The 27,657-nt window shown below is 44.3% G+C and overlaps 1 protein-coding gene across 1 annotated transcript in view; it reads right to left on the reverse strand.

The window, feature by feature from the left end:
- Window positions 1-2,786: 2,786 nt before the first annotated feature.
- Window positions 2,787-27,657, reverse strand: part of cbl (Cbl proto-oncogene, E3 ubiquitin protein ligase) — a 102,466-nt gene continuing 77,595 nt past the window's right edge. The window contains exons 7-17 of the mRNA XM_080731617.1: window positions 25,903-25,990; window positions 24,268-24,399; window positions 23,101-23,322; window positions 17,652-17,786; window positions 12,877-13,103; window positions 11,082-11,346; window positions 9,320-9,402; window positions 7,136-7,567; window positions 5,260-5,576; window positions 3,878-4,132; window positions 2,787-3,200 (exon numbers count right to left, since the gene is read on the reverse strand). Of these exons, the coding sequence (XP_080587743.1) occupies window positions 2,899-3,200; window positions 3,878-4,132; window positions 5,260-5,576; window positions 7,136-7,567; window positions 9,320-9,402; window positions 11,082-11,346; window positions 12,877-13,103; window positions 17,652-17,786; window positions 23,101-23,322; window positions 24,268-24,399; window positions 25,903-25,990 (2,458 nt within the window). The 3' untranslated portion in view covers window positions 2,787-2,898. The remainder of the gene's footprint in view (window positions 3,201-3,877; window positions 4,133-5,259; window positions 5,577-7,135; window positions 7,568-9,319; window positions 9,403-11,081; window positions 11,347-12,876; window positions 13,104-17,651; window positions 17,787-23,100; window positions 23,323-24,267; window positions 24,400-25,902; window positions 25,991-27,657) is intronic.

Genomic DNA, 27,657 nt, shown 5'->3' on the forward strand with positions numbered 1-27,657 from the left:
CCTGTGCGTGGCGACCGCACCGTTGACTGCACACATTCACGTTGTACGAGAGGGAGGGGTTGAAGCCCGCGGCGAAAACAGTGGACCTACAAGCTCACGCCGCGGTGCGGCTGTGCCGTGCTGTGAGCTTGGAGGTCTGCTGTTTTGGAGGCGTGCGACGCAGTCATGCGACAGAGCACAAGTTTGGCTTTAGTTTGGAGAGCAGGCCGCACGCACGCACGCGTGCACACACGCACACGCGCACGGACACACACACACACACAGAGTTCTGATCTGGATCTGATGTCATGCTACTGTGAAAAAAACAAAAAACAAAAACATCAGAACCGCATGTATGCTCTCTTTAACTCATTTACCGCCCTATGTTCCTCTCCGCCGGTCCCGATAATCCTGAGAGATTAATATGCTTTAATCACTGTAAAACATTAAAAAGTAAAATCGCTGTTTTATCGGTAATCAGTGCCTAATTGCCCGATGGGCTGGGATGGGCTCTACACACGCATGGAACATGATCCGTGCACAGATGGTGCGCGATGTGCACGGCACGTTCCCACGTTAAACGGTAAGGACGACGCGGCAGTTAACCCCTTCAGTCGATGTTTCAAAGACAGTAAATGAGTTAAAGAAATAGGAATAAATAAATAAAAGTACCAAGGTAACATCTGGAATCCACGGCGGTCACAGACTGACTCCACGCTTACTGCGTAAAAAACACAGATCTTATTTAAACCTTCTCTTCCGTACAGGGACCTCAACAATTTAATATATATTTACTCATATATTACATTTTCATACAGACACAGACTTTTCGTTTTGTTTGTGAGGTGTTGGTTTATATTATATATTTTGTATCCCCCCCCCCCCCCTCCTCCCCGGAAGAGGCCTCCAAGCGGTGGAACATCGTCCAATCATCTTCTGAGGTTTACGTTGAAAAACTTCTCTGGGGTCAATCCAGTCATCATTGTTCCACACACGCACGCACACACACACACGCACGTACGCACGACCGCACACACACACACACACGCTCTCACCTGGTCCGACCGAGGTGTACTGTTGGGGGTGGGGCTGGGGTAGCTCTGGTCCATTAGCGTTAGTGGAGTTCTCCCTAACGCTATGTTCCTCTACATCCCAAATCCTCCATCCGGTGGAATATTTTTCATTTTGCCTAGAAAATTTATTTTAATCGTGCGGTGGGGGGCTCAGACCGCGTCCACTAAGTAGAGTAAGCTTTCAACTGTCCACTGATACCTTTGGTTTGGGGAGGGGCGAAACAGTTTTTGTTATTTTCGGACCAGACGACGAGTCTTTCCGGATTTGCCAAGGATTTGGGATGTAGACGAGCATAGCGTTAGGGAGAACTCCACTAACGCTATGGACCAGAGCTGGGGGTGGGGGTGGCGCGTGCTGCAGCACAGTTATTAGAGGCCAGACAGTCAAAAGCGCACAGAGTGCAGGGAACTCAACCGGCAGCCAGCCGGTCCACAGACTAAAACCACACCAACCCTAGCCTCCCTGTTATGGAAGCAGACATTTGGCAAAAATAGCAGATCTACAAGCTAACGATGCACCGCGGTGTGACTTAAAGGAAGAACCATATCACTGCCACGGTCCTGTATGAGGACTTGTATGCCAGTGGTTCTCAACCTGTGGGTCGGGACCTCCAGGGGGGGTCCCCAAATGATTTTGGGGGGTCCCCAGACGATTAACTTTAATGTGCAACATTGTTTTCTCACTCAACAGTAAACAAACCAACATAATGTTTAAGTGTATCGCGAGTGTCTGCACATTTCTAAATTGACAAGAACTTTTTAATACTTCAAAAATTAAACATTGGCCAAAATATTGGCAGAAATTGTGAAAATAGCAGATCTACATGCACACAACGCCTTGCGCTCTGAGCATGTAGATCGGCTATTTTCACAATAGAACCCTGATATACAAAATGTAATGCCTCAACTCTTAGTGCTCGTCAGGGTGGGGGGGCGGGGGGGGGGGGTCCCCAGTTAAAATATGATTATTTTGGGGGTCGCGGCCTGAAAAGGTTGAGAACCAGTGTCGTACAGGGGAAAAGCCATCGACATAATAAAGTTTGTGGCAAAGGCTATATAGTCAATTGTGCAATGTAAAAACACACATCCTTGCCGTTGCTTAGAACTCCATAATTAGTTTGTTGTGTTGTGTTTTCCCCTGTTTTGTTGATACCGTTACTTTGTCATACAAGAGTGTCATGCAAAAGTTGTGAAAATAGCCGATCTGCAAGCTCACAACACATGGCAACACAGCACATTGTGACCTTGTAGATCTGCTATATTCGCCGAAATGTTCAGCCATTTTAGCCCAAACGCTGAGCTATTTATTATATTATGACATGCCCAGTGCCCACAACAGAGCATTGCAGTGGAAGTGGTTTACTGTTGCCACTTAAAAATCACCCATTCATTTTCGCCATAGACTTTTACAAAAATATTTATAACAATCATGTTAAGCCTCGAACCAAGCCATCCAGGATGGCAGTGAATCATGACCTACATTTAATAACTACTCTTTGTTTTTAGCGATTTTCAAAAGGTTCTTTTCATAGAAACAAAGGTTTTATGGTCATGATTCACTGCCATCCTGGATGGCTTGGTTCGAGACTTAACATAATTGTTATAAATATTTTTTGTAAAAGTCTATGGGGAAAATGAATGGGCGATTTTTAAGTGACCCCAGTTAACCACTTCCGCTGCCATGCTCTATAAAGGATGCTAGGGTTAAAGCGTCCAAATCCACAGGAAGGGGGCGCCATTGGGCATTGGCCAGCCTTCGAGGCGTCACTGCAGGCCATGTGATGTGGGGGGGGGGGGGGGGGGGGGACTAGAGCACTAACAGAGAGAGACAGAGAAGAGGAGTGTGCTATGTAAGAACGTGGGCCGTGGAGGGAATGGAGACGAACTCGCGGAGGATGTTCTTGGCCATCTCCACATTGTTCTGTGCGATCATCAAGGCTTTCTGGATGTCCTGCTGTGAGTAGCCCTGGCTCATCAGCATCTGGATCTCACTGCTGATCTGAGGGTTGGCCCCTCCTCCTCCTCCACCAGGGGGCGCCGTCGCAGCCAGCAGGGCGGGCGGCACGGGACTGGGCCGGCGCTCCGAGTTGAAGCGTCGGGGCAGCGGCTTGGGGGGTCTCTCCGGGGCCTCACACGAATCCAAGAACGCTGGGAGGGGGGCGGGGAGAGAAAGGGTGTGTGTTATTTAATTATTTATCTTTCTCTTTTTTGAGCGGTGGTAAACCGCTCCTAAGAGTGGCTGTGCGTGTGTCTGTAGCCACTTTTCCTCAGCGTTTTGCCATAGCAATGTGTTTTCCTCAGCGTTTTGCCATAGCAATATGTGTGCGTGTGTGTAGCCATATTACATCATATTACATTACCAATTATATGTAGCCACTTTTCCTCAGCGTTTTGCCATAGCAAATGTGTGTGTGTAGCCATATTACATCATATTACATCACCAATTATCTGTAGCCATTATCTGTAGCCACCTTTCCTCAGCGTTTTGCCATAGCAATGTGTTTTCCTCAGCGTTTTGCCATAGCAATATGTGTGTGTGTGTGTGTGTGTGTAGCCATATTACATCACCAATGACATCCTAGACCTATATCCTCGTCTTTTTCCTCAGCGTTTTGCCATAGCAATGTGAACCACTGATTTAGAAGACATTTATAGAATCAGGGTAAAAAATATTCAAAGACTTTTTCCAAAATAGCAGATGTACAAGCTCACAGCGCGGCACTTGGTGCCGCACTGCGAGCTTGTATATCTGCTATTTTTCAATGGATAAAGCACAAAATAACTGTCAAGCGGTTAGACGCGAACGTTACACATAACAGACTTACGCGCCGCGGCTCCGACGTCCGACTCCACCGACAGGCGGCTGAAGGCGGAGCATGACGATGAAGAGGAGGAGGATGAAGAGGTGGAGGCCCCCAGGTCAGACAGCGTCCGGCGGGCGGCGGCTAAAGGCTTGGGGACGTCGTAGTTGCTCTCCTCCTCCTCCTCTTCGTCCCCGTCCTCTGCTGCCGCACTGAGGTCCAGGGGACCGTTGGTCAGAACCACCAGAGGGGGCGCCAGAGGGGGCAGCTCAGAATAATCTATAGAGGACGCAGGACAAGAAGAGGACTTGTGATGTAAAAAAACTGTTTCCCAAACAGTGGGTCGGGGCACATGTGTGGGTCTCGGACACATTTTTATGGGTCCCTTAAATGTTTGGTTTCCTACATTTAGTTTTTAACTATTCTTATTTCAAAACATTTGGAAAAAAACATTCCCAAAGTACAATACTTAAGTAAATGTACTTAGTTACTTTACACCACTGCACTTGGCAAAAACAGCTTCTTGATATTTATTTCATTGAAAGGTATTATATTTATTAAAAATGTAATCTTCCTTAACGTTTAAGCTAAATTTATCATGATCGTGTCGTGGACTTAAAATCATTGTTTTAATTGATAGCCTTCCTGCCCTGGCACTTGGCCTTTGTGCCCTCAAGAATTTGACAAGACTAAAGGCCAAGTGGCCTTGACCCTAAACTGATGAAATTCCAGGTCTGATTCAGTATATCTGACTGCTTGTATCGACTGATGAAACATTTTCATGCGCACTAATATATAAATATGTGATGCATTGCAATGCATCGTATAATCTAATCGTTACCTTGTGAATCGTAATCGAATCGAATCGTGAGGGCAGTGCCAATGCACACCTCCAATATATAGTATATTCAAATATTTGCACACATTTTCATGACTTTGTGCCGCGCTGTGAGCTTGTATATCTGCTATTCTACCACTTTTTGTGGTCACATGTTCAGATACTGGATTCTGATTGGCTTAAAACAGTGGTAAATCAGTCAACAACATTGAGTTGGCTCATGGACCCCGCCCACTGTTGTGTTGCAGTTGTAACATTTCCAAGTTAGAACTGTGTTTTCTTTCATTTATATGGTAGAAAAGCAATTTACCTTTCGAGGGTCGTGGGTTGTTGGTTGATTTACCACTGTTTCAGGGTTGTGGCACGATGCAAAGCCGAGTGCCAAACAACCCTGAAACAGTGGTAAATCAGCCAACAACCCACTCCCTCTCATGGTAAATGGCTTACTTCTTCAACAGCTAAAGTATGAAACAACCCTGAAACAGTGGTAAATCAGCCAACAACCCACTCCCTCTCATGGTAAATGGCTTACTTCTTCAACAGCTAAAGTATGACATAACTCCAGTACCTGAATGTGTGGCCTGGTGCTGCACGGAGGCTGAATGTGTGGCCTGGTGCTGCATGGAGGCTGAATGTGTGGCCTGGTGCTGCACGGAGGCTGAATGTGTGGCCTGGTGCTGCATGGAGGCTGAATGTGTGGCCTGGTGCTGCACGGAGGCTGAATGTGTGGCCTGGTGCTGCACGGAGGCTGAATGTGTGGCCTGGTGCTGCACGGAGGCTGAATGTGTGGCCTGGTGCTGCACGGAGGCTGCCAGGGCCTCAGCCTGGATGTTGTACATGGCTTCATACATCTGAGGTTCATTCTCCAGGTCAGCTAGGGTGAGCCTGAAGAACAACACAGAAAGAAACACACAAAAATACCGTAGGTGAAATAGAGCTCAGTCACTGGGCTCTGACGTAGGCTCGTATCTATCCGGCAGAACCTCTGACGAAGGTCTTGTGGGACGCTTCCAATGCCTTGCCCGGTCTAACCCTTTGGGTATACTTCTCTACTGAGGTCCGTCGAGAGTGCTGTGCTTAGCTTAGTGAGTGCTGTGCTTAGCTTAGTGAGTGCTGTGCTTAGCTTAGTGAGTGCTGTGCTTAGCTTAGTGAGTGCTGTGCTTAGCTTAGTGAGTGCTGTGCTTAGCTTATAGGCCTGTGACTCTGGCTCCAGAAAATTGAGATACCCTTACCGGAGGTAGAACCAGACACAACATAGTTTTTCCTCATCTCTAAGGCCTCCCATACATGAAATGGATTCTTGTATAAAAATGTTTTACTGCAAAAGCGGTGTAATTGATATATAAAGTTATACAACCCAAACTAAAAATAAGGCATGTCCGTCTGGGGGTTGAGGCATATAAACTCATGTAGATTCACAATGGAAGCTCTGAGAGGTATAAAACAACAATAGGCGGAATGTAAATCTATGTAGAATACTTTCTTTACTTTCTAGTGACTCTGACATGGATTGCCATATCAACACACATTAGGGCTTGTTGGAAAGGTGTGACTCTACTGAATTCAACAATACCAATTGTGTAAAGATAACTTGTATACTCATGGAGTTATATCACTATACCTATATGGTGTCCCAAATGAGGGGTAAATGAAACTGTCCATATACAATATCACACTGATTAGTTTTATTTTCAATTCACTTATCATTGGTGGAAATGTTTACAAATTACCAAATGTCCCAAAGTTGAGACAATTTTACATTTTATGCAACAATAGTGCAGGGAGAAATGGAGTTCTACAGTACTCAAATTATTTAGCAAACCTGGCTGAAGGAAACCAAGCTCCAATCCATTTAATGCTCAAGATTATCTTCATTAAAGCAAGTCTTTCAATTCTGAAGAGTTTATATCATTTAACTTATTTGGTTACAATTCGAAAAAATAATCCACCGGATGGAGACTCCACTTCTTCTTGTTTTTTACTATTTGTCGTCACCATCACGGCGCCAGCTCACTACTGCCGCGCAGGTGAGAGGACCGAAATGCACCGCATTAACAGAGCATTAGTCTCGTTGGGTGTTATTCAGCTCTGCGACGCTGGAAACGCTGTTTCGTAAAAACAGTCTTCAACCAGGAAGAGTGTCTCCGTCAGGTGGATTATTTTTCATTTCGCCCTAGAAATGTATTTTAAGCGTGTGGTGGGGGGCTCAGACCGCGTCCACTAAGTAGAGTAAGCTTTCAACTGTCCACTGATACCTTCGGTTTGGTGAGGGTCGAAACATTTTTTTTGAATTTTCGGACCAGACGGCGGGGTTTTCCGAAATACGGAGGTAGAGGAACATAGCGTGCGGGGTTTTCCGAAATACGGAGGTAGAGGAACATAGCGTGCGGGAGAACTCCACTAACGCTATGGACCAGAGCTAGGTTACTACTAACATTGTGTACCTTGAGCTGAGCAGGCAGGGCGGAGCCTGGCTGTGGCTGTGGGACTGGAGGGGTGGCGGGGGCTGGCTGTGAGGCTGCCTGGGGACCGGGGACGGGGAGGCCTCTCTCACGGGGCTGGGGGCCATCATGGACGTCAGGGCCGTGCGGGGGGCCTCGCCTACGGGGCTGGGGGCCATCATGGGCGTCAGGGCGGTGCGGGGGGCCTCGCCCACGGGGCTGGGGGCCATCATGGGCGTCAGGGCCTGGCGGGAGGCCTCTCCTACTGGGCTGGGGGCCATCTGGGGCGTCAGGGCCGAGCGCGGGGCCTCGCCTACGGGGCTGGGGGCCATCATGGCCGGCAGGGCTGGACGGGAGGTAGGGATCATGTACTCCGACTCCTCGTCGGTGTCGCCGTCCTCCTCTCCTGTCACGGGCCTCAGGGTTGGAGGCAGGCTGAGAGCACAGGGCAGGCCATGGAAGAGTTAGACACTTAATAGTCTCGCGAGGCCAGACTGTTGCCTCCGCGATTTGGGCAAATGCTCCCGGCATACAGTCTGGTGCATCGAAAGAAGAACGATGAGTACCAGTTAAAGGGGAAGTGAAGCCTCCTCGTCACTTCCGTTTCCGTCTCACATCGCACACATTTATCATTATATAAATAAAAATCATATAAGCATGTTTAGCTTGCTGCTTAGCAGAAATGACATTTTAAAATATATTTTCTTGAACGGTAATGCCTGTTTCCATTACTCGCCGTTAGGGAGCTGCTGTTCCAGACTCTATATAGCATTCAGAGATTGTGGAATAGTTGTCTGGCTACGCGAGACTAGCCACTTAATAACCCATTGAAGGTCCAAGTCTGATTTAAAAAATGCCTTAAAAACCTATATGGTCGATTTGAAAATTACCCCCTAAAACCTAAGGTTTTTCTCAGCCTCTGTAGCAGCTAGAAAGAAAATTCCGAAACTATTTGATAGCTTACACCTTTGGCTTTCATACAAAACAATAATGTTGCTATAACACAAAAATGCGTTCCCGTCCTGAAGGGTAAAAATGGGGTAAGCGTCTCATGGTGAAAAGAGACAATCTAAATGAAAGCCTGAAGCTTCTCAAAACATAGCTTAAACACCTACAGTATAAAGAAAGGAAAAAAAAAGAGAAAAAAAAGAAAAAAAATCCACACAAAAAGTACTACAGTGTCATGTTTTATACATGGGCATGGTGCTGGGGGGAGTGTATCTTAAAGCACAATGGACCTAAATGACTACAGTTTTTGTTTTTTTTATATAATTTTTATCCCACAATTTTGCAACCCATTTTTTCACCCAGTGCCAATTGCCTATGTAATCCTGTGCTCTGCACTCCCTCTGCCACGCCTGGGGAGACAACGGACTGACCTCATGCTTCCTTCAGTGCATGAGGAGTCCAAGTTGTTTCTTTTCACCTGACAGGGGGGATTTTCCCCGGGATGGACGTAGCGCGTGGAAGGAACACGTTATTCCAACCAGTTCCTTTCCCCTCCATCAGGCGCCCCGGCTGGCCAGGGGGAGGCATTATTGAGACCAGGATTACTGCATGTTTTTGTGAGGGTATCAACCCTAGGACACACGAGGAGAACATGCAAACTCCACACAGAAAGGCCCTATCGCCAACCCCACCTAGGGTGTGGGCGCTGATCACGCGGAGGGAGAAACACGCCCCCAGCACCCACAGCGTCCCCCGGCGGGAATCGAACCCAGGACCTTCTAGCTGTGAGGCGAAGCGCTAACCACTGCTCCACCGTGCTGACTACAGTAAATGTACTTGAGAACACCGACATCAGAAAGAAATATGTTTTGAGAACTATGACTCAATAAAACAATCACAAATCCTGTATATCTCAATAACAACAAAAACTCTGATATGCTCCTTAAAGTTTACATTTTCATGGATCAATTACATTAATTAGTAATGAAAAAAAAAAACACTTTGTCATGTGGAATGTTGATTCTTCCCAATTTCCCTGCTAGAAATCCATTCGGTGCTAAAAATCTATTCGCTTTCCCTGCTAGGGAATTTGTAATCGCTGTCTAGTGGGTGTCAAGTGACTTGTAGATCTGCTGTTTTCACTAGTCTGTGTCCCGGGCAAATATCTAATTTCTCTTTTGGGTCATGGGCTAAAAAGTTAGGAGATGCAGATACAGATGGAGACTAGAGTTCCAGTACCGTGAGGTCATGGAGTAGATGGCGTTGGCAGAGGCTGAGGGCTTCACTTTGGGGCAGTCGTAGTCTGGACAAGCTGTGAAGTTCTGGAATGGAAGCAAAGGGAGATCATTCACCGGACAAAACGGGCCAAAGCTCGTTCAGTTCCATCTAACACTGAAACAATCTGAAGTTATCCTCCGTCAAGCACTGGGATCTCTGGGATCAATTCACTTTTTATTTGCCAAGCTGAATATCCGGTACCACTTCAACCCTCTATAATTGGCAAAACGGACCTCAATCAATCAACAATTCACCCTTTGTCAAGTCCCGCCCATTGTCCTGCCCCTCTCCACACCCATTGGTTGCTGTGTCTTGGTGGGACATTCAGTGGGACATTCCATCCACTGCCATGTTAATTCAGTTGCTTCATATTGTTATTCTGTGTGCTCAATTCTAATTTCAAACTTTGTTTCAGTCAATTGGAGCTGCTCAGTGGCAGCATAGTGAATCAGCATGTTTTTAAATGTTTTTATTTCTCCAAAAATTATGTTTTAGCTAATTCAACTAAAAAAGGCGGAACCAGGGCGGGACAAGGCAAATATAGCCTGCTGGTTGGTCAGTCAGGGACCAACCAGGAGGCTAACAAAGGGTGAATTACAAGTAAAGGTGAGGTGAAATGCTTGTTTATGCAGGCTACCACATTTGCAGCTCAGAGCAAGAAGAAAAATAAAGTAAAGCAATAGGAATGTGAAGCCTAGTAAATCAAATCACTATATTGTAAAAGAGGACCGAGAATAAAGTGCAATCAGCATAGTGTAAAATCAGTATCATGTTAAAAAAGCAAATCAGTGAAGCACTAGCAGTCGACTTGGTTTGTTCTCAGGTTCCGTTCAGCAGCCTTATGGTTGCTACATAAAAAAAACTCTGCCACAGTCTTTTGTTGTGGCTCATGATACTCTGGTATCTCCTGGAAACTTGATACTGTCTTTTTTTCACTCTCTACCATATCTCTTATAATAGCCGATCTATAATCTCACAACACGCCACAAGGCGACGCGTTGTGAGCTTGTAGATCGGCTATGTTCCGACCTCAGGACAATGGCTGTCGGGGCCTTTGGGGACATTTCGATTATCGCAAATCCCAATTTCTTTGGTCACATGAAATGTTCACATCGTCCCACCCCTGACCCCGCTGCAGTAATCGGGAGCGTGTCGTTACGTGGGTGAATGTTGACCTGGTGAAATGCTAACCTGCCGACGCTGGTGAATGCTAACCTGGTGAATGTTAACCACTATGCCTAAACCTAACCTCAGTAAAACCCTCAGTTGAAATAATGACAGGTAGAAATTAGGGCATTCACCAATAGTGATTTTTAGTATTCAAATTATTCGACCTCAAAGTATTCGAAGGACTGGCCAAACTGTCAAATATTGAAGTAAGCAAGAGGCAAACATTGTGAAAATAGCAGATCTACATGCTCACAACGCCTCGCAACGCAATACTTATCTGTGGAACCGAGTCACATTAACACCTACAATTCCAAGTGCTTGTCAGGGTGGGGGTCCCCAGTTCAAATATGTTTATTTTGGGGGCCACGGCCTAAAAAGGTTTGAGAACCCCTGGTATAGAGCATAAACAAATTCATCATAAAAAAATAAAAATAAGCGAATATTCGACTTCGGTGAACAACGTCGAATAGTGACTTTAATATTCGAATATTTGGTGAATGCCCTAGTAGAAATAGTGAGAATTGCCCACAGTAACCTGAGTGTTTCCTCTTACCAGCTGGTGGGGGTCCAGGCCGCTGGTCCTCTGGGGGTCCATGATGCGGGCGTCCAGGGCGGAGGGCAGCGCCAGGGGGAGGGAGTGTCTGTTGGACAGCTCCCTGGCGCCGCTGCAGCGAGCGTCGCCCCCTGCTGGCGGGCCGGAGGAGGAGCCCTGGGCGGACGACGTCGACGATGAAGAGGAGGAGGAGGAGATGGCGGAGGAGGAAGAAGATGAAGAAGATGCGGAAGGAGAAGCGGATGCGGGGGCCTTGGGAACCGGCCTGGAGTTGGGGAGGGCAATATGGAAAAATACAATATTACAATATTTTACCAAGATGTATCATCATCAGGGCTGGGCGATTAATCAATTTTAAATCAAAATCGGATTTTTTAGTTTGGAAGATTTAGGCCATGGCTACACGGAGCTGGATTTTTCATATATCCTGGTTTTTCAGATATCCACATAGAAAAATATCTAGGTCCACACGACAAAGATATCTAGGTCTAACAAGCACACACACACAGTAAAGTCTTCAGAGATATCCGGGTTCCCGGTCTACACGGATCCAGTGAATCGGATATTTTTCAATCTCTCCACTTATTTATCCGGATTCAAAAATATCCAGCTTCGCGGCTGAAATATCCAGCTTCGTGTGGCTGCAAGGCCCAACGGCACCAAAAAAATGTCTAGATTCAGAAATATCCAGCTTCATGTAGCCGGCACCTTAAAAAGAATGAAAATCGTCAAATCGATATTCACTTTAATTAGGGTAATTCTGGTGGGCATTGTGGGCACCTCAATGCTAAATTGTCTAGTTTTCAGAAAATGTCAAAAAGAAAAAGGAAATTTGGATAATGTTGTGTAAAATATAGTATGATTTGAACATTTAGGAAAGAATAAGCCAATTAACCTTTGATGTTACCTTTCAGGATGATGTTTGTTTAGTCGAGAGCAGAAGAACATATTGTAAAAGTTGTTCCTTTATTAATCACCAAATTGTAAAAAAAAATTACATTTGTTTTTAATGAAAACAAGATTTTTGAAAGAATTCATTCTTTTCGTCAAAAAATGTAAATGTAAATCGAAAATCGACTTTATTGAGAAATAAATCTGGATTTTATTTTTAGGCCAAATCGAACAGCCCTAATCACCATACACAATCTTATCACAATTCGGTTTCATGTTGGTTTTTATGGTTATTCTTCAAGTAACTTAACAGTACAACCTCCTAGAAGGTAACACAAACTACAAGAAAAAGGAGTAACAGACCATTTAGACCAGTGGTCCTCAATGTGGGCTCCAGGGACTCTCTGGGTTCCTTTTCAGAGGTCTAAATTTGAACCCTTACAAGTATTTAACTCTGACAGTATACAAACCAGTAAGACTCCCTAATTGGGAGATAAGCGACCGTCAGGTCGCAGCGTGATTTTAGGGCACAATCTGTAGGAGCAGTATCCAAAAATGTGTTTGAAAAAAAAAGAGAAAATGAGCTCTGAAAAAAAATGAAGGTGGCGCTATACGGGACAGATCCATGTTGATGACATGAGTGTAGACATACTGTGTACCGATTTGCGTGTACCGATAAGGGGAGACCGTGACATTTTAAGGTTTGAGAACTACTGATTTGGACCAAAATGCAGGTTTAAATTGAACTCTGCAATGAATCTCTGTATTAACAATTCAATAGGATTTTTTATAAGGCTCTCCCTCATTGTATCACGATATATATACGTTATCTCTGAAAAGGCATATCGTGGAGGCATTGTATCGTCTCCACGATAATTATCACCATATCGCCCACCCCTCTTACCTGGAGTTCCAGTCTGCGGCCACCAGGGGTCTGTTGGGGGGCGCCGGGGGCAGCTTGTCGCCCCTGCTGGGGGGCTCGCCGGGGGTGCAGGGCAGCGGCCGCCTCTGGAGCCGGCCGTCGGGCCCCGCCGCCCCGGCCGAGTGGGGCCGGTCCGGGGGAGGGGGAGGGGGGAGGTCCCGCAGGGCGGGGGGCAGCGGGAGGGGCTTGTCCTTGTGGTGCGACGCCACCTGCAGGCGGCACGGGGCGGAGCGACAACGATGATGTGCGGTTAGAGCTGTCATGATTACACATTTAAATTAACCCATTCAGGCCTAGAATTATTGAATGCTTTAACCAGTGAAAAAATAGCAGATATACAAGCTCACAGCGCGGCACCGAGTGCCGCGCTGTGAGCTTGTAGATCTGCTATTTTTTGGAAAAAGTCGTGAAAATGTGTGCAAATCTTTGAATATATGTATTTTCAAAGCGAACGTTTGTAACTCAAAAAATGTTGAGATGGGGGTCCGTGGCCAAATAAATATCAGTTTGGGGGTCCTTCACATGAAAAGGTTTGAGAACCACTGACAAAGTAGTCTCTCAAGAACCGACTAACTGAGCTCCAGTTAAGTGAAAAGGACCTTTTCTTTGACGATGGCTGGCCAGATTGCTGACATAGAAACATAGGGTTTTTCCAAAAACCTTAGAAGGATTCAAAAGACACTTATAGAATCGCGTCAAAATTCAAATTTTAATTATTTTTTCAAAAATAGCAGATCTACAAGCTCGCAGCGCGGCACTCGGTGCCGTGCTGTGAGCTTGTATATCTGCTATTTTTCAATAGTTAAAATGGGTTAAACTGACGATTAATTGTCACACAAATAATTGCGATTAACGATTTAATTGTGTTTTTGACATTGACGACTGGAACATATGAATACAAACTTAATTTCTGTTTGCCATTTAGGCTTCATAATCACACACTGCACATATTTAATGACATATTTAATGACACATACTGACATATTTAATAATTTTATACTTTTAAACATTTCTTGAAAATAGTGGAAATAGCTGATCTACAAGCTTACAGCGGGTCACAAAGTGACGTGTTGTAAGCTTGTAGATCTGCTATTTTTCAACATTATGAGGATTATGCAAATAATTGCGATTAGACGATTATGTAATACTTGTGACAGGCCTACAGTATGTGAGGTGGATGGAAAGAGGGAAGGAAATACTGTAGTTTGAGAACTAAATATCCATTCAGTTCTCATGTGTTACCATCTCTGATCAACACATTAGAGTAGGGCTGTAACTTTTCAACATTTTCTTAGCGATTTTATTACTTTTACTATCACTTAGTTTATAATTAATCAAAAAGCTATTTTTTTAATACTTAGATTTTGTTACCATGCAAAGAGCGAAATGAGCTTTTTTTTAAATAGCTTAAAGATATGAAATGTTCTCTATTTGTGACTTTCTCTCTTTGTTTTCCCCACAGCACTTTAACCTATAACTAAATGAGAAATTGTTTACACATCTTGTACCTGTATTTAGGCCATGTGCTGGATAAAAAGGGAGGACAAATAACCACTGCCTTTGAGTCCAGTCTAATTGTTCTGAAAGGCCTGAGCTTGAGGCAGTGTCCATATTGCTGTTACTACAGTCATTTCATCGGTATTGTCAACAGACATAAATCTACACCATTTTCCCTCCCCCAATTGCTTTATGACGTTTTGTCCATCATCCATTCATAAAGTTGGGGTCTGTGAGCAGGGTTCCCACACATTTTTACCAATTAATTTCCAAAACCTTTCCAAAACATTTCCAGAATATTTAACCCAATTTCCAGGACTATATTACAATAATTCAGCTCAATAGTGAGTCGTTTACTCCTATACGCAATGCCCAAAGACAGGTAGTGTATGCCAGTGGTTCTCAACCTTTTCAGGCTATGACCCCTGAAATAATTATATTTGAACTGGGGACCCCCGACCCTGACGAGCACTAAGAGTTGAGGAATTTTGTATAACACATTTCTATTGTGAAAATAGCAGATCTACCTGCTCACAACGCGAGGCGTTGTGAGCACGTAGATCTGCTATTTTCACAATTTCTGCCTCTAATATTTGACAATTTGGCCAATGTTTAATTTGTCATTTCAGAGGTATTAACAAAATCAATAACCAAAGACAATGCATAGATATTTTTTCCAGGACCTTCCAGGAACCTTGATCAATTCCAAAACTTTTCCAGTACTGGAAAAATATTTTTCTAATTTCAAAATATTTCCAGGAATTTCATGACCGTGGGAACCCTGTGTGAGTGTGTGTGATTTCCAAAGATGGACATGACAGACGTCGGCATAATGCGGTGTTGGTATCAAAATGGCAGAATTAGAGGTGGCGTGAGCCTGGCTGTGCCTGCCCGTAGGTCTGAAGTTTCTGTGACTGGCAACGCAAAGAAACCTGAAGAGGTCAGGCAGGTCCTGGGGAGACAGCTTTCCTCTCCAAGGAGGTCCACCTGCCTGAACAGCAGACAGAGACACATGACATCTGTACAGAGGCAGCACGTCAGACTGATGGGCCGGTGACAGTTGAGGCCTGTGTTTCAGAGCCCTGGGGGGTCCACCTGGCCCTGGGGGGTCCACCTGGCCCTGGGGGGTCCGCCGGGCCCTTAGAGCAGGGGTTTTCAAAGTGGGTGACGGGGCACCCTGGGGTGCCGTGACGGCAGTCCAGGGGTGTCGTGAGATCATTTGATAATATTATGATATATTATATATATTTACGTATTTGGACACTTGATAAAAATATTTAGTATAATTTTAAACTTGAAGTACAAAGTTATTTTCAGTCAGTTCTAACCAAAATGTCTATTATCTCAACCTTTTCCTCGCAACATAATCACTAAAATATCGTCACTGTCGGGCAGAAACCTCGTACCTCCAAGTTTCAAATGTGTACGTCTTTTGATAAAGCAAAGCCCTGCTTCATCATACAAGACTGTCGCACAAAACTAGTGAAAACAGACGATCTACAAGCACACAACGCCTCGCGATGCGAGGCGGTGTGTGCTTGTAGATCTGCTGTTTTCACTAGTTTAGTACATTTTATAGATGATACATACCAAAAGAAATGTTTTTTGGACATCCACCCGACAACGACGATATGCTATAAATATAAGATAAATCCACAAGCTGGCACCACATTCCTCTGCTGACAGTTGAGATCACAATTTTGTATTTACCCTTTTTGGAGTGGTGAAAGCACTCCCAATAGACAGGAATGTCTGTGGGTGGCTGGCTATGTGGCTGGCTGGCTGGCTGGCTGGCTGTCTGTAGCCTGGCAATACCTCTAGTGGCCACACACAACACACATGTTAAAGGAGGGGTGCTGTTTAGCAGGCCAGGCACACTCAACACGCACGCACGCACGCACACACATGGTATAGCTGCTCAGATTCACCACTCCACTTCGAACCGAGGTTTGATTTTTATACAACATGTGTGTGTAAATTAATCTACCTTGACTAATGTTATTCATGCAACACCTAAAAAAAACAATCAGGCAACAATGAACTTGCTCCTCCCTAGCGGTGTATAGCCAGGATTTACCAACTGGCTAGGCCTGGCTGGCACAATGTGGGTGGGCATGTGAGCTTGTGCATCGGCTATTTTAAAATAGTGAACATTTAAATATTTACAGGAACATGATACAGTCATTTGTCATGGAAGTGGACTTCCCAAGCAATATGGAGACGTTTTAATTATAGAAATCGCTTAATAATTGACTAAGCTATGATCAAAATAAACTGTAGTGTCTTAATTTGCTTCCTAGATAGCTGCACATCGCCGCGCCGCACCGCGCATAGCAGCGCATCGCCGCACCGCGAGCCAAATGAACGGCTCCCTACTCCGCGAACCGGATCCCATCGTTCACTTCAAAGAGCCGCTCAAAAGATTCGATTCGTTCGCGAACGTCGCATCTCTACGCGGCACCCCAGGGTGCCCCGTCACACACTTTGAAAACCCCTGATGTGTGGAGGCTCTCACCTTGGTGGAGACCCCAGGACTGGATGAGGGAATGGAGGGTCTCACCTTGGTGGACTGGATGAGTGTATGGAGGCTCTCACCTTGGTGGACTGGATGAGTGTATGGAGGCTCTCACCTTGGTGGACTGGATGAGTGTATGGAGGGTCTCACCTTGGTGGACAGGATGAGTGTATGGAGGCTCTCACCTTGGTGGACTGGATGAGTGTATGGAGGCTCTCACCTTGGTGGACTGGATGAGTGTATGGAGGCTCTCACCTTGGTGGACTAGATGAGTGTATGGAGGCTCTCACCTTGGAGGACTAGATGAGTGTATGGAGGCTCTCACCTTGGTGGACTAGATGAGTGTATGGAGGCTCTCACCTTGGAGGACTAGATGAGTGTATGGAGGCTCTCACCTTGGTGGACTGGATGAGTGTATGGAGGCTCTCACCTTGGTGGACTGGATGAGTGTATGGAGGCTCTCACCTTGGTGGACTAGATGAGTGTATGGAGGCTCTCACCTTGGTGGACTGGATGAGTGTATGGAGGCTCTCACCTTGGTGGACTGGATAAGTGTATGGAGGCTCTCACCTTGGTGGACTGGATGAGTGTATGGAGGCTCTCACCTTGGTGGACTAGATGAGTGTATGGAGGCTCTCACCTTGGTGGACTGGATGAGTGTATGGAGGCTCTCACCTTGGTGGACTGGATGAGTGTATGGAGGCTCTCACCTTGGTGGACTAGATGAGTGTATGGAGGGTCTCACCTTGGAGGAGACCCCCGGACTAGAGGCTCCAGGGGGGTTGGGTGGTCTGTGCTGCAGCAGGTCCAGCCTGGGGGGGACGGGGGGCAGCGTGGTGGACTGGGGGGTCACGGACATGGGCGAGGGGGGCCGCTCCACCTGGAAGAGTTACACAAAATGACGTGTCTGTCAGATCGAGAAGGAATTCGGTCATTTGTAAATTAGGGATGGGACGATATGAAAATGTCATATCACGATTATTGTGTCCAAAGAAATCGCGATTTACGATATTAACGCGATAATCAAGGTATCCCCACCATCCTTTATTCTGGGGTGGAACATTTACCCACAAAAATAGCAGATCTACAAGTTCACAACGCGAAAGCTTGTAGATCGGCTATTTTTTGGCAAAGAGATTTGGTAGAGAGTGAAAAAAGTTATGTATATTACTAGTAAAACGCCTCAGGGCAGCGCCAATTCTTGGCCATCTGGCCAGTGATGTACTGGACCAGTTACCAATTATGTGGAGACCCCTGGTATCCATATATGGAGATCCATGTATATGGAGATATGCTGTGAGATCCCAAACATGCTTACTCAGTTATTCGTTAAGTGAAAGTCCTATGACGTCTATGACAGAGGTCTTCAACAGGGGGTCCTCAGAATTACTACAGGGGGTCCTCCAAATCTTCCAATTCTTTTTATATTAACAACTTGAACCCTAGTGTCCATATTCTGAGAACTGTAGCCAAAAACAGCAGACCTACAAGCTCTCAACGCCTCGCAGCTTGTAGGTCGGCTATTTTCTGCAAAGAGGTTTTGTGTAGAGGGGAAAAAGAGCAGATTAAGTATAGTAAAAGGTCAAGTTTATTAAGTATTGACGGTTCAAGTGGTTATATATCTTCTGAAAACACAAATTGACATGAATCCAAAATACACTGATGATTGTGCTGTCAAACAATGAAACTATATGGAATCTATGAAAAGGTTGTGGGGGGTCCCTGCTTCATCTCTCTTTCAACTAAGGGGTCCTTGGCCTGAAAACGTTGAAGACCCCTGGTCTATGACATCTGAGATCATACCCTTTTATGCCCATACATGGATATCCCTGTCTGTAGAGCCAGCCACACAGATATGGGCTGTCTTGGCCATCTGGATGGATTCTGTTAGTGTGGCCGATGTGGCCTCCATATATGGGCATTTCCATATGAAGTCCTGTTAGATATGGGCTTAATATTGATGACATCATGTAACCCCATGTATGAGCATAAAAGAGATTCTGTTAGTGTGACATCACAGTGAAGCCAGAGCGTGATGTCAGAGCAGCAAACCCATTCTGTTGAGTGGGTCCACTGACATCACAGTGACATCAGAGCGATAAACCCATAGAACCACAGTGTCAGGCGTGACAGACTGACAGAGACACACACATATGGACAAGCTGTGACCGTTCACATACTAATCTGCGACCTATAAGTACATTTTAACAATAGAGGGTTTAAATGGTACCGGATATGCAGCGCGGCAAATAAAAGGTGAATTGATCCCAGTGCATGACGGAGGACGATTTCACGATAAATTCCCATCCCTATTCGTAATTGCAACTTGAATAGTGGGATCCACTTGGTGCCTAAAGCTTAGTAGTTGTCCATGTTAACTCATTGAACTCATCTTATATCTGCTTTTTAAACTCATCTCCATATATGGGTCCTCCATAATGCTTATTACATGAAGATGCAATTTCTGTCTCTACACTCTGCAACTCGGAGGCTGTGGATAGATCCACCATTTACCCCAACTTTTACTAATGTTTATGGTGTGGCTCCTAGCTAGAGGGTTTGGGTGTCTGTGTGTGTGTGTGTGTGTGTGTGTGTGTGTGTGTGTGTGTGTGTGTGTGTGTGTGTGTGTGTGTGTGTGTGTGCGCGCGCGTGTGTGTGTGTGTGTGTCTGTCTGTCTCGCAATCTATGTGCTAATCTTGTTATGTGCAAACAACTGGACCGATCAGTGCCAAATTTCAAACATGTTTCACATATTGTGATTGTGTGTGAAACTGTGAATAGCTTTTCATAACCACCAGCCCTCTATACTGTATTCATTCAGTATGACTTAATGTGACACATTGTTTTCTCACTCAACTGTAAACAAACCAACATAAAGTTTAAGTGTATAGAGGGCATCTTCACATTTCTAAAGTGCCAATTTAAGGACTTTTTAATACCTCTAAAATGGCAAATTAAACATTGTCCAAATTGTCAAATATATAGAGGCAGAAATTGCTCACAACGCCTCGCAACGCAAGGCGTTACAGACGCTACAGTATGGTTCATGTGCTCAATAGGGCTGTGAATCTTTGGGTATCCACGATTCGATTCAGAATCAATTCTTGGGGTCACGATTGACAATCTTTTTCGATTCTTTCAAATCTAAACGATTCGAATTCAGAAACGATTATTTTCCGATTTAAAAACGTTTCTCGATTCAGAACGATTCTCTTCTCTATTCAAAACGATTCTCTATTCAATTCATGAATCAGGATCTACTCCAGTCTGCTGGCATGAAAGCAAAGTACACAGCATGTCTGATTTATTCATGCTTGCACACATTATTTTAACTTGTACAAACACAACATAATATCTAACAAATTATCGTAATAAAAAAAACATAAAATAAAAATCATAATAATCATAATATCTAATAAATAATTAATCGATTTTTGGATGAGAAATGAGAATCGATTCTGAATCTTACCATGTTGGAAACGTGATTCGAATTCGAAAAGGTTTTTTCCTGCACCCCTAGTGCTCAAATGGCATTCATTTATCCAGGAAGTCCAGGAAATGGTCTGCATTGGCCTTCTGAAAATGCCAATTCCTACAGCTTGTGGTGTGTGTGTGTGTGTGTGTGTGTGCGTGCGTGCGTGCGTGCGCGAGGGGCATGAGCTGCGCAGCGTGCCTTCCGACCCCCCACAAAGCATCTTACATCTGCTGCCATTTAACTCTCAAATACCTGGAACGCGCCCGAGTCGTGTTAGATTCTAACCACTTTAACCATTATTTTATGCATTAACTATTGAAAAACAGCAGATATACAAGCTCACAGCGTGGCACCGAGTGCCGCGCTGCGAGCTTGTAGATCTGCTGTTTTTGAAAAATCGTGAAAATGAGTGCAAGTCTATGAATATCTTTGACCCGATCTTTGACCCGACTACTAAATCCTTCCTCTAAATCAGTGGTTCTCAAACGTTTTCATGTCAAGGACCCCCAAAATTACAGGTATTTAGCCACGGACCCCCATCTCAAAATATGTTGTTCCAGGGACCCCCCAGAAGCAAATATTTGAGTTACAAATGTTCGCTTTTAAATAGATATGTTCAAAGACTTGCAAAAGAAAATCTTGATTTTTCAAAAATAGCAGATCTACAAGCTTGCAGCGCGGCACTCGGTGCAGCGCTGTGAGCTTGTATATCTGCTATTTTTCAATAGTTAAAGCATTCAATAACTGTAGGCCTAAATGGGTTAACTGCCTCATCCACTCCTATTTTTAACCGCTCACCTTATGCATAACTCATGCACCTGTCCTTGTGTACACATTTCAGTTTCACACTGAGCTCCTATCCATATCTGACCTGCTTTTCTGCGTCTTTCTTTGTCTCTCTCTTTCCACCTTTCTTGAAACGGCAAAGATTAATGCCCTGTTAATGTACATCCTAGATTTGATCCTTTTAATCTTTGTCCTAATAAAGTTGTTTTTATTTGTATTTTTTGTTTGTAAAGCGACTTTGAGTACTGTACCTTGAAAAGCGCTATATAAGTTTGATGTATTATTATTATTATTATTAAAGATGAAGCTCGTACGACAAAGAGTGTCAACTACCTTTCTTTATGCCTGTAAACCAATGACGTCATCAATACTAGGGATGGGACAATTATCGTTTATCGGAATAAAAAGCACTCACGATAATCGGCCCGCAATGAATACAAAACACTGATGCTGACCTTCAAAGCAACCAAAGGTATGGCTCCTCCATACCTCCAAAACCTGATCAACCCCTACACCCCCACCCGTTCACTTAGATCAGCTAACACAGAGATGCTGACAGAACCCTCGCTAAAAACCCCTAGAACCTTTTTTTTTTTCCTTTACTGATTATATGTATATTTTTTTTATTGATATTCATATGCATTTGTTATATTGTTGTTGATGTTCTGACATATTATCTTGTTTATTATAGTGATGTATTATCTGCTTATTGTAAGTCACTTTGGATTAAAAGAGTCTGCTAAATGCCTAAACTGTACAACTGTTATTACTAGAACTCTAATGTTTGTCTGATGTTTTATGAATACCGTTAAATAGATCCATTAATAAACAAACAAAATCAATCTGTCTGTACTTGGTAACTTAAATGTAAGCTCAACTGCTGCTAAATTGGCTCTAAATTAATCGTTCTACATGAATACAGCATAACGTTGAGTGACACGTTATAATGTTCAATAGCAATTACTGTAGCTACAGACACGACCACCCAATCAGACCAGTCTCATATATACAGATCAATCACAGAAAATTAGAATATTTTGTAAAAAAGCATTGCACCCCAAATCACCCCAAATCATAACTGACTTCAGAAACTTCCCACTGGACTTCAAGAAACTCTGACTTCAGAAGGTTTACATTTCTCTATTATAAATCCTTGTTTTGAGTGGTAATATTGTAATATGTTGTAATATTCATGAGCTGTATGCCATGACAATTCAAAATGAAAAGAAAAGGTTTGGAATAAAGAATATATGAAAGTTTCAAGTATATATTTACTTTTACAAAATATTCTAATTTAAGCGTCAATACCCTCGTACAGGCTAGCTTGTATAGGCTTATAAAGGCTTCTAGATCAGGGGTTCCCAAACGTTTTTTGTCTCAGGGCACCCCATAAATATATTTTTAATCTGAGGCACCCCTACATTATAATTTTCACTCCCAGCACCTTGTATTTATAGCATATCGTCGTTGTCGGGTGGAAACCTCATAGGCCTTTGTCCAAAACCGTTCGTTTTGTATTTATCATCTATACAATGTACTAAACTAGTGAAAACAGCGATGCAAGGCATTGTGTGCTTGTAGATCGTCTGTTTTCACTAGATTTGTGCGACAGTCTTGTATGATGAAGCAGGGCTTTGCTGTACCAAAAGACATTTGAAACTTGGAGATACGGTTTCTGCCCGACAGTGACTATATTTTAGTGATTATGTTGAGAGGAAAACGGTGAGATAACAGCCATCTTTGGTTAGAACTGACTGAAAATAACTTTGTACTTCAAGTTTAAAATGATACTAAATATTTTTTCAAGTGGCCAAATAAATTCCAAATATTATCAAATCATCTCGAGGCACCCCGGGACTGCTGTCACGGCACCCCAGGGTGCCCCGTCACCCACTTTGAAAAGCCCTGTTCTAGATGTTTAAACAGTCCATACCTTGGTGCAGGCCAGCTTGCTCATCATGAGGTGAGGGTCTTCCAGTCGGTCGTCGTCATCGTCGTCGTAGCTGGGCGAGGGAGCTCCCTCCGCCCCAAACATCCCCCTGCAGCCTCCGTAGGAGACCCCGCTGTTGTCCTTGGGGTCGAAGGGGTCCACCACGATGGGCTCCGTGCCTTTGATCTCACAGCGGCAGAACGGACAGCCCTGACCCTCAGACTCCTGATGGACACATGGACAGGCACCACATTTTTACCAATTCATTTCCAAAACTTTTCCAGAATATTTAACACGATTTCCAGGACTATATAACAATAATTCAGCTCAATAACGAGTCGCTTACTCCTATGTGCAATGCCCAAAGACAGGTAGTGTATATGCCAGTGGTTTTCAACCTTTTCAGGCCGTGACCCCCGAATTAATCATATTTTAACCAGGGACCCCCCCACACCCTGATGAGCACTAAGAGTAGAGGAATTTTGTAGAACACGGTTCTATTGTGAAAATAGCCAATCTACATGCTCACAACGCCTCGCAACGCTGCTGCTATTTTCACAATTTCTGACCTACCAGAGAAAGTCGAAAGTTGAAAAAAAAAAAATTCTATTGTGAAAATAGCAGATCTACATGCTCACAACGCCTCACGATGCGAGGCGTTGTGAGCATGCAGATCGGCTATTTTCACAATTTCTGCCAATGTTTAATTTGTCATTTTAGAGGTATTAAAAAGTCCTTAAATTGTCACTTTAGAAATGTGAAGATACATCTATCCACTTAAACTTTATCTTGGTTTGTTTACAGTTGAGTGAGAAAACAATGTTTCACATTAAGTTAATCATCTGGGGACCCCCAAAATAATAGGGGGATCGTGTGTGATGTGATGACGTCATCAAACGACAAAGTCGACTTCAACTCAACATTTTACAACTTTTACAAAAATCACGAGTCGTTAATGCCCTACCACGAACGCGCATACAATGTCAATACCTCGGTGTTTCCCCATGCATTCTTCCCCAGCAGCTGTGCATGGGTTTCAACAAAGGCTTCGCCGGTTAATGCTGCGACTCCATTGTTGTATGAACACACGCACACGCACGCACACGCACACGCACACACACACACACACACACACACACACACACGCGCACACACACACACACACAGTACCTGCCAGGCGGTCAGACAGGAAGTGCACATGAGGTGACCGCAGGGTTCGATCTTGACATCCTTGTCGTTCTCAGCACAGATCTTACACAGCTGGAAGGTGGAGCCCATCTCACAGTACAGCTCGTATTGTTCCTGAGAGGACAAACACACACATCTCACAGTACAGCTCGTATTGTTCCTGAGAGGACAAACACACACATCTCACAGTACAGCTCGTATTGTTCCTGAGAGGACAAACACACACATCTCACAGTACAGCTCGTATTGTTCCTGAGAGGACAAACACACAGTACATCTCACAGTACAGCTCGTATTGTTCCTGAGAGGACAAACACACAGTACATCTCACAGTACAGCTCGTATTGTTCCTGAGAGGACAAACACACAGTACATCTCACAGTACAGCTCGTATTGTTCCTGAGAGGACAAACACACAGTACATCTCACAGTACAGCTCGTATTGTTCCTGAGGGGACAAACACAGTGTTGAGTGGCATTATTATTAACTCATACCTCGCGATCCCCGTAGAGCCCGTAGATTTCCCGCTGTACCGCGCTGCCATGCCCGTAGAGCCCGCATAGTTTAATTAGCTTTAATCATTATGAAAGGATTAAAAGTATTAGCGCAGATTTTCGCTGATTCTGGCTCTTTAGGCCCGCCCCCCTAACTGTATCCGGTCATTTCCGGTCTGGACCGGATCCAGCTTTCCGTATCCAGTCTGAGCCTGGGCCATAGTCCCGCCTCCATTGGTTTACTGTGTAACAGAAGTGGAAGCTACTGGGCGATGGAACGCTCGTTTTTCAATCTGATTTTTGCGTTTGGAAACTTTGATCCAGTCTCTACACGCCTGGATTATGATCCCCGCACATATCGTGCGTTTTGTGCGCGAACGTGTCCACGTGTTACCATAGCGCACAGTTGGCTTTTTTCAATGCTTTTTCATGTAAACACTGGCTGATAAGCAGAGATACAGCGTGGCAACGGATATGTCTTTTTCAATGGGGTTTTTTGTATTCGAAAGCTTGTCACCGAGTCTACACGTCTACTAGATGAGTCGCGCACAGATTGTGCACGATGCGTGCGCGTGCCCACGTTAAAAGGTAAGGACAATTTGGCAGCTGCTTACTACAGCTATGTTTAAAATGGCAGAGAAAAAGTTAAGGATGTGAGGATATGAAAATGTCACATCACGATTAGTGTGCCAAAAGAAATCACGATTTACGATATTATTGCGACAATCAAAATCCATTATCCTGGGGCAGAACATTTGCCAAACAATAGCCGATCTACAAGCTCACAACGCATCGCAAAGCGACGCTATGCCAAACATTTGATAGAGAGTGAAAAAAAGACTGTACTGTATAGTACGTATATTATATGTAAGTTTCACCAACTATAGAGGGTTTAAGAGGTACCGGATATGCAGCTCGGCAAATAAAAGGTGAATTGATTCCAGTGCATGACGGAGGACGATATCACGATAAATTAAATCTCCACAATGCGATCGTGTTTTTTATCACGATAAATGATAACATCGCTTATCGTCCCATCCCATAGTCATTATATCCCTCTGAGATTTCAAAAGAAACGGTTATGCAGTCATTTGTTGACAGCTCTGACAGTTCAGCACTGACCTGTGTGACTTTGATGTGGTCCTGAGGCGAAGGTTCACACAGTCCCGTCAGGTCAGGGTTCTGCGTCCGGCCGTCAGGAAACAGGTAGCTTTATTCACAGAGACAAAAGCAAGAGAAGATCAACGTTATTATCCACCGTTCTCTGTCCCAGGAACACACTCCCACGGGATCTAGCGCATACATGGGCAACTGGCGGCCCCGGGGGCCACATGCGGCCCCCACCTCCACTAATACTGGAATACTGACATATTACTGATTTCAGCTGTTACAATTCCAAACATGACCTGCTTTAATTCCCTCAGTCTATATTGGTAGCTTAATGACTAGTATAGTAGTATTAAAATGGATTTTTTTATGTCCAATGTATTTGTATTTAAGTTCATAAAGTTAACATGAGTATATCATTAAATGCGTTTGAAATTAAATCCAAATGTTACATTTCAGGATTCCAATTAACACTCGGGTGACTGAAAACAAAAAACTACCACTCTGACTGCATTTATAGGTCAAATTGACAGGTAAATTCTCTCCCTTTTTGCCCAGGAGAGCAACACCCTCCTCCCCTGCTGCCAGCGGGGGTTCTATTGTCTGTTGTTCTATTGACAATAGAACCCCCGCTTGCAGCAGGGGGAGGAGGTGTTGCTCTCCTGGGCAAAACATTTAAATAATGTACCTGTCAATTTGACCTATAAATGCAGTCAGAGTGGTATAAATGTATATTATTTCATACTTAGGAAATGTTTCAGAAGAGGAAAAAAAATGAGAACATATATCTTGAGTATTTAGGAAAAGTCATGGAAGAGGAAATTTCTGAGACCTTCACGGGGAGAGTTATTGCACTTTGCAATCTCAAAATCGGCCAAAATGACCTGTTAGTCACCCATGTGTTAAGAAATAACAAAAAAAGAATTCAGGATTCCAATTCAAAAGAAGCAAACATAGCCGATCTACAAGCTCAAAACGCATCGCAGCGCGATGCGTTTTGAGCTTGTAGATCTGCTATTTTTGCTTCTATTGTATGCGATACTAGATTAGAATGACAAAGTAGGACGTAGCAATATGCAATGTGGCCCTCTGGAGTGAAGGTGGAAATATAGTGGCCCTCACCATCATCAAAGTTGCCCACCCCTGATCTAGTGCTAGTAAACATTGGACGAGTGCGAGATTTCCGTGGCGCCCAGAGACATAACAAGCTAGATACCTCAACTGCCACTGCAGTTCATTAGAGCAGGGGTTTTCAAAGTGGGTGACGGGGCACCCTGGGGTGCCGTGATGCCAGTCCAGGAGTGCCGCGAGATCATTTGATAATATTTGGAATTCATCAATATCACTACATCAATATCACTTCACTATGCTTAGTGAAACAGACCTGTTTTGCACTGTACTTGATGAGTTCTTTTTCCATCTATGACAACTTTCTCTTCACCAAAAATAGCAGATCTATAACGCGTCACGTTGTGACGCGTTGTGAGCTTGTAGATCGGCTATTTTTGGTGAACCTTCCCCCCAGAATAGGCATGCTGGGGTTCAAGTGGTTAAACATCAAGTATAAGGTTATTTTCAGTCAGTTCTGATGGAAACGGATATTTCTCCAATAGGATGTAAGATTCTAAAACATTAACAGTGTAATTCAGGGGTGCCGTGGGTGAAACAGTTATTTACAGGGTGCCACGAGTCAAAAACCTTTGAAAACCCCTGCATTGGAGCGACCTGTAAAAAAGGACAGGCTGAAGAGCAGAAGTGCGACAGTGAGAC

The sequence above is a fragment of the Nannobrachium achirus genome (assembly GCF_963921795.1).
Source record: "Nannobrachium achirus genome assembly, chromosome: 8".
Taxonomy (NCBI): Eukaryota; Metazoa; Chordata; class Actinopteri; order Myctophiformes; family Myctophidae; genus Nannobrachium; species Nannobrachium achirus.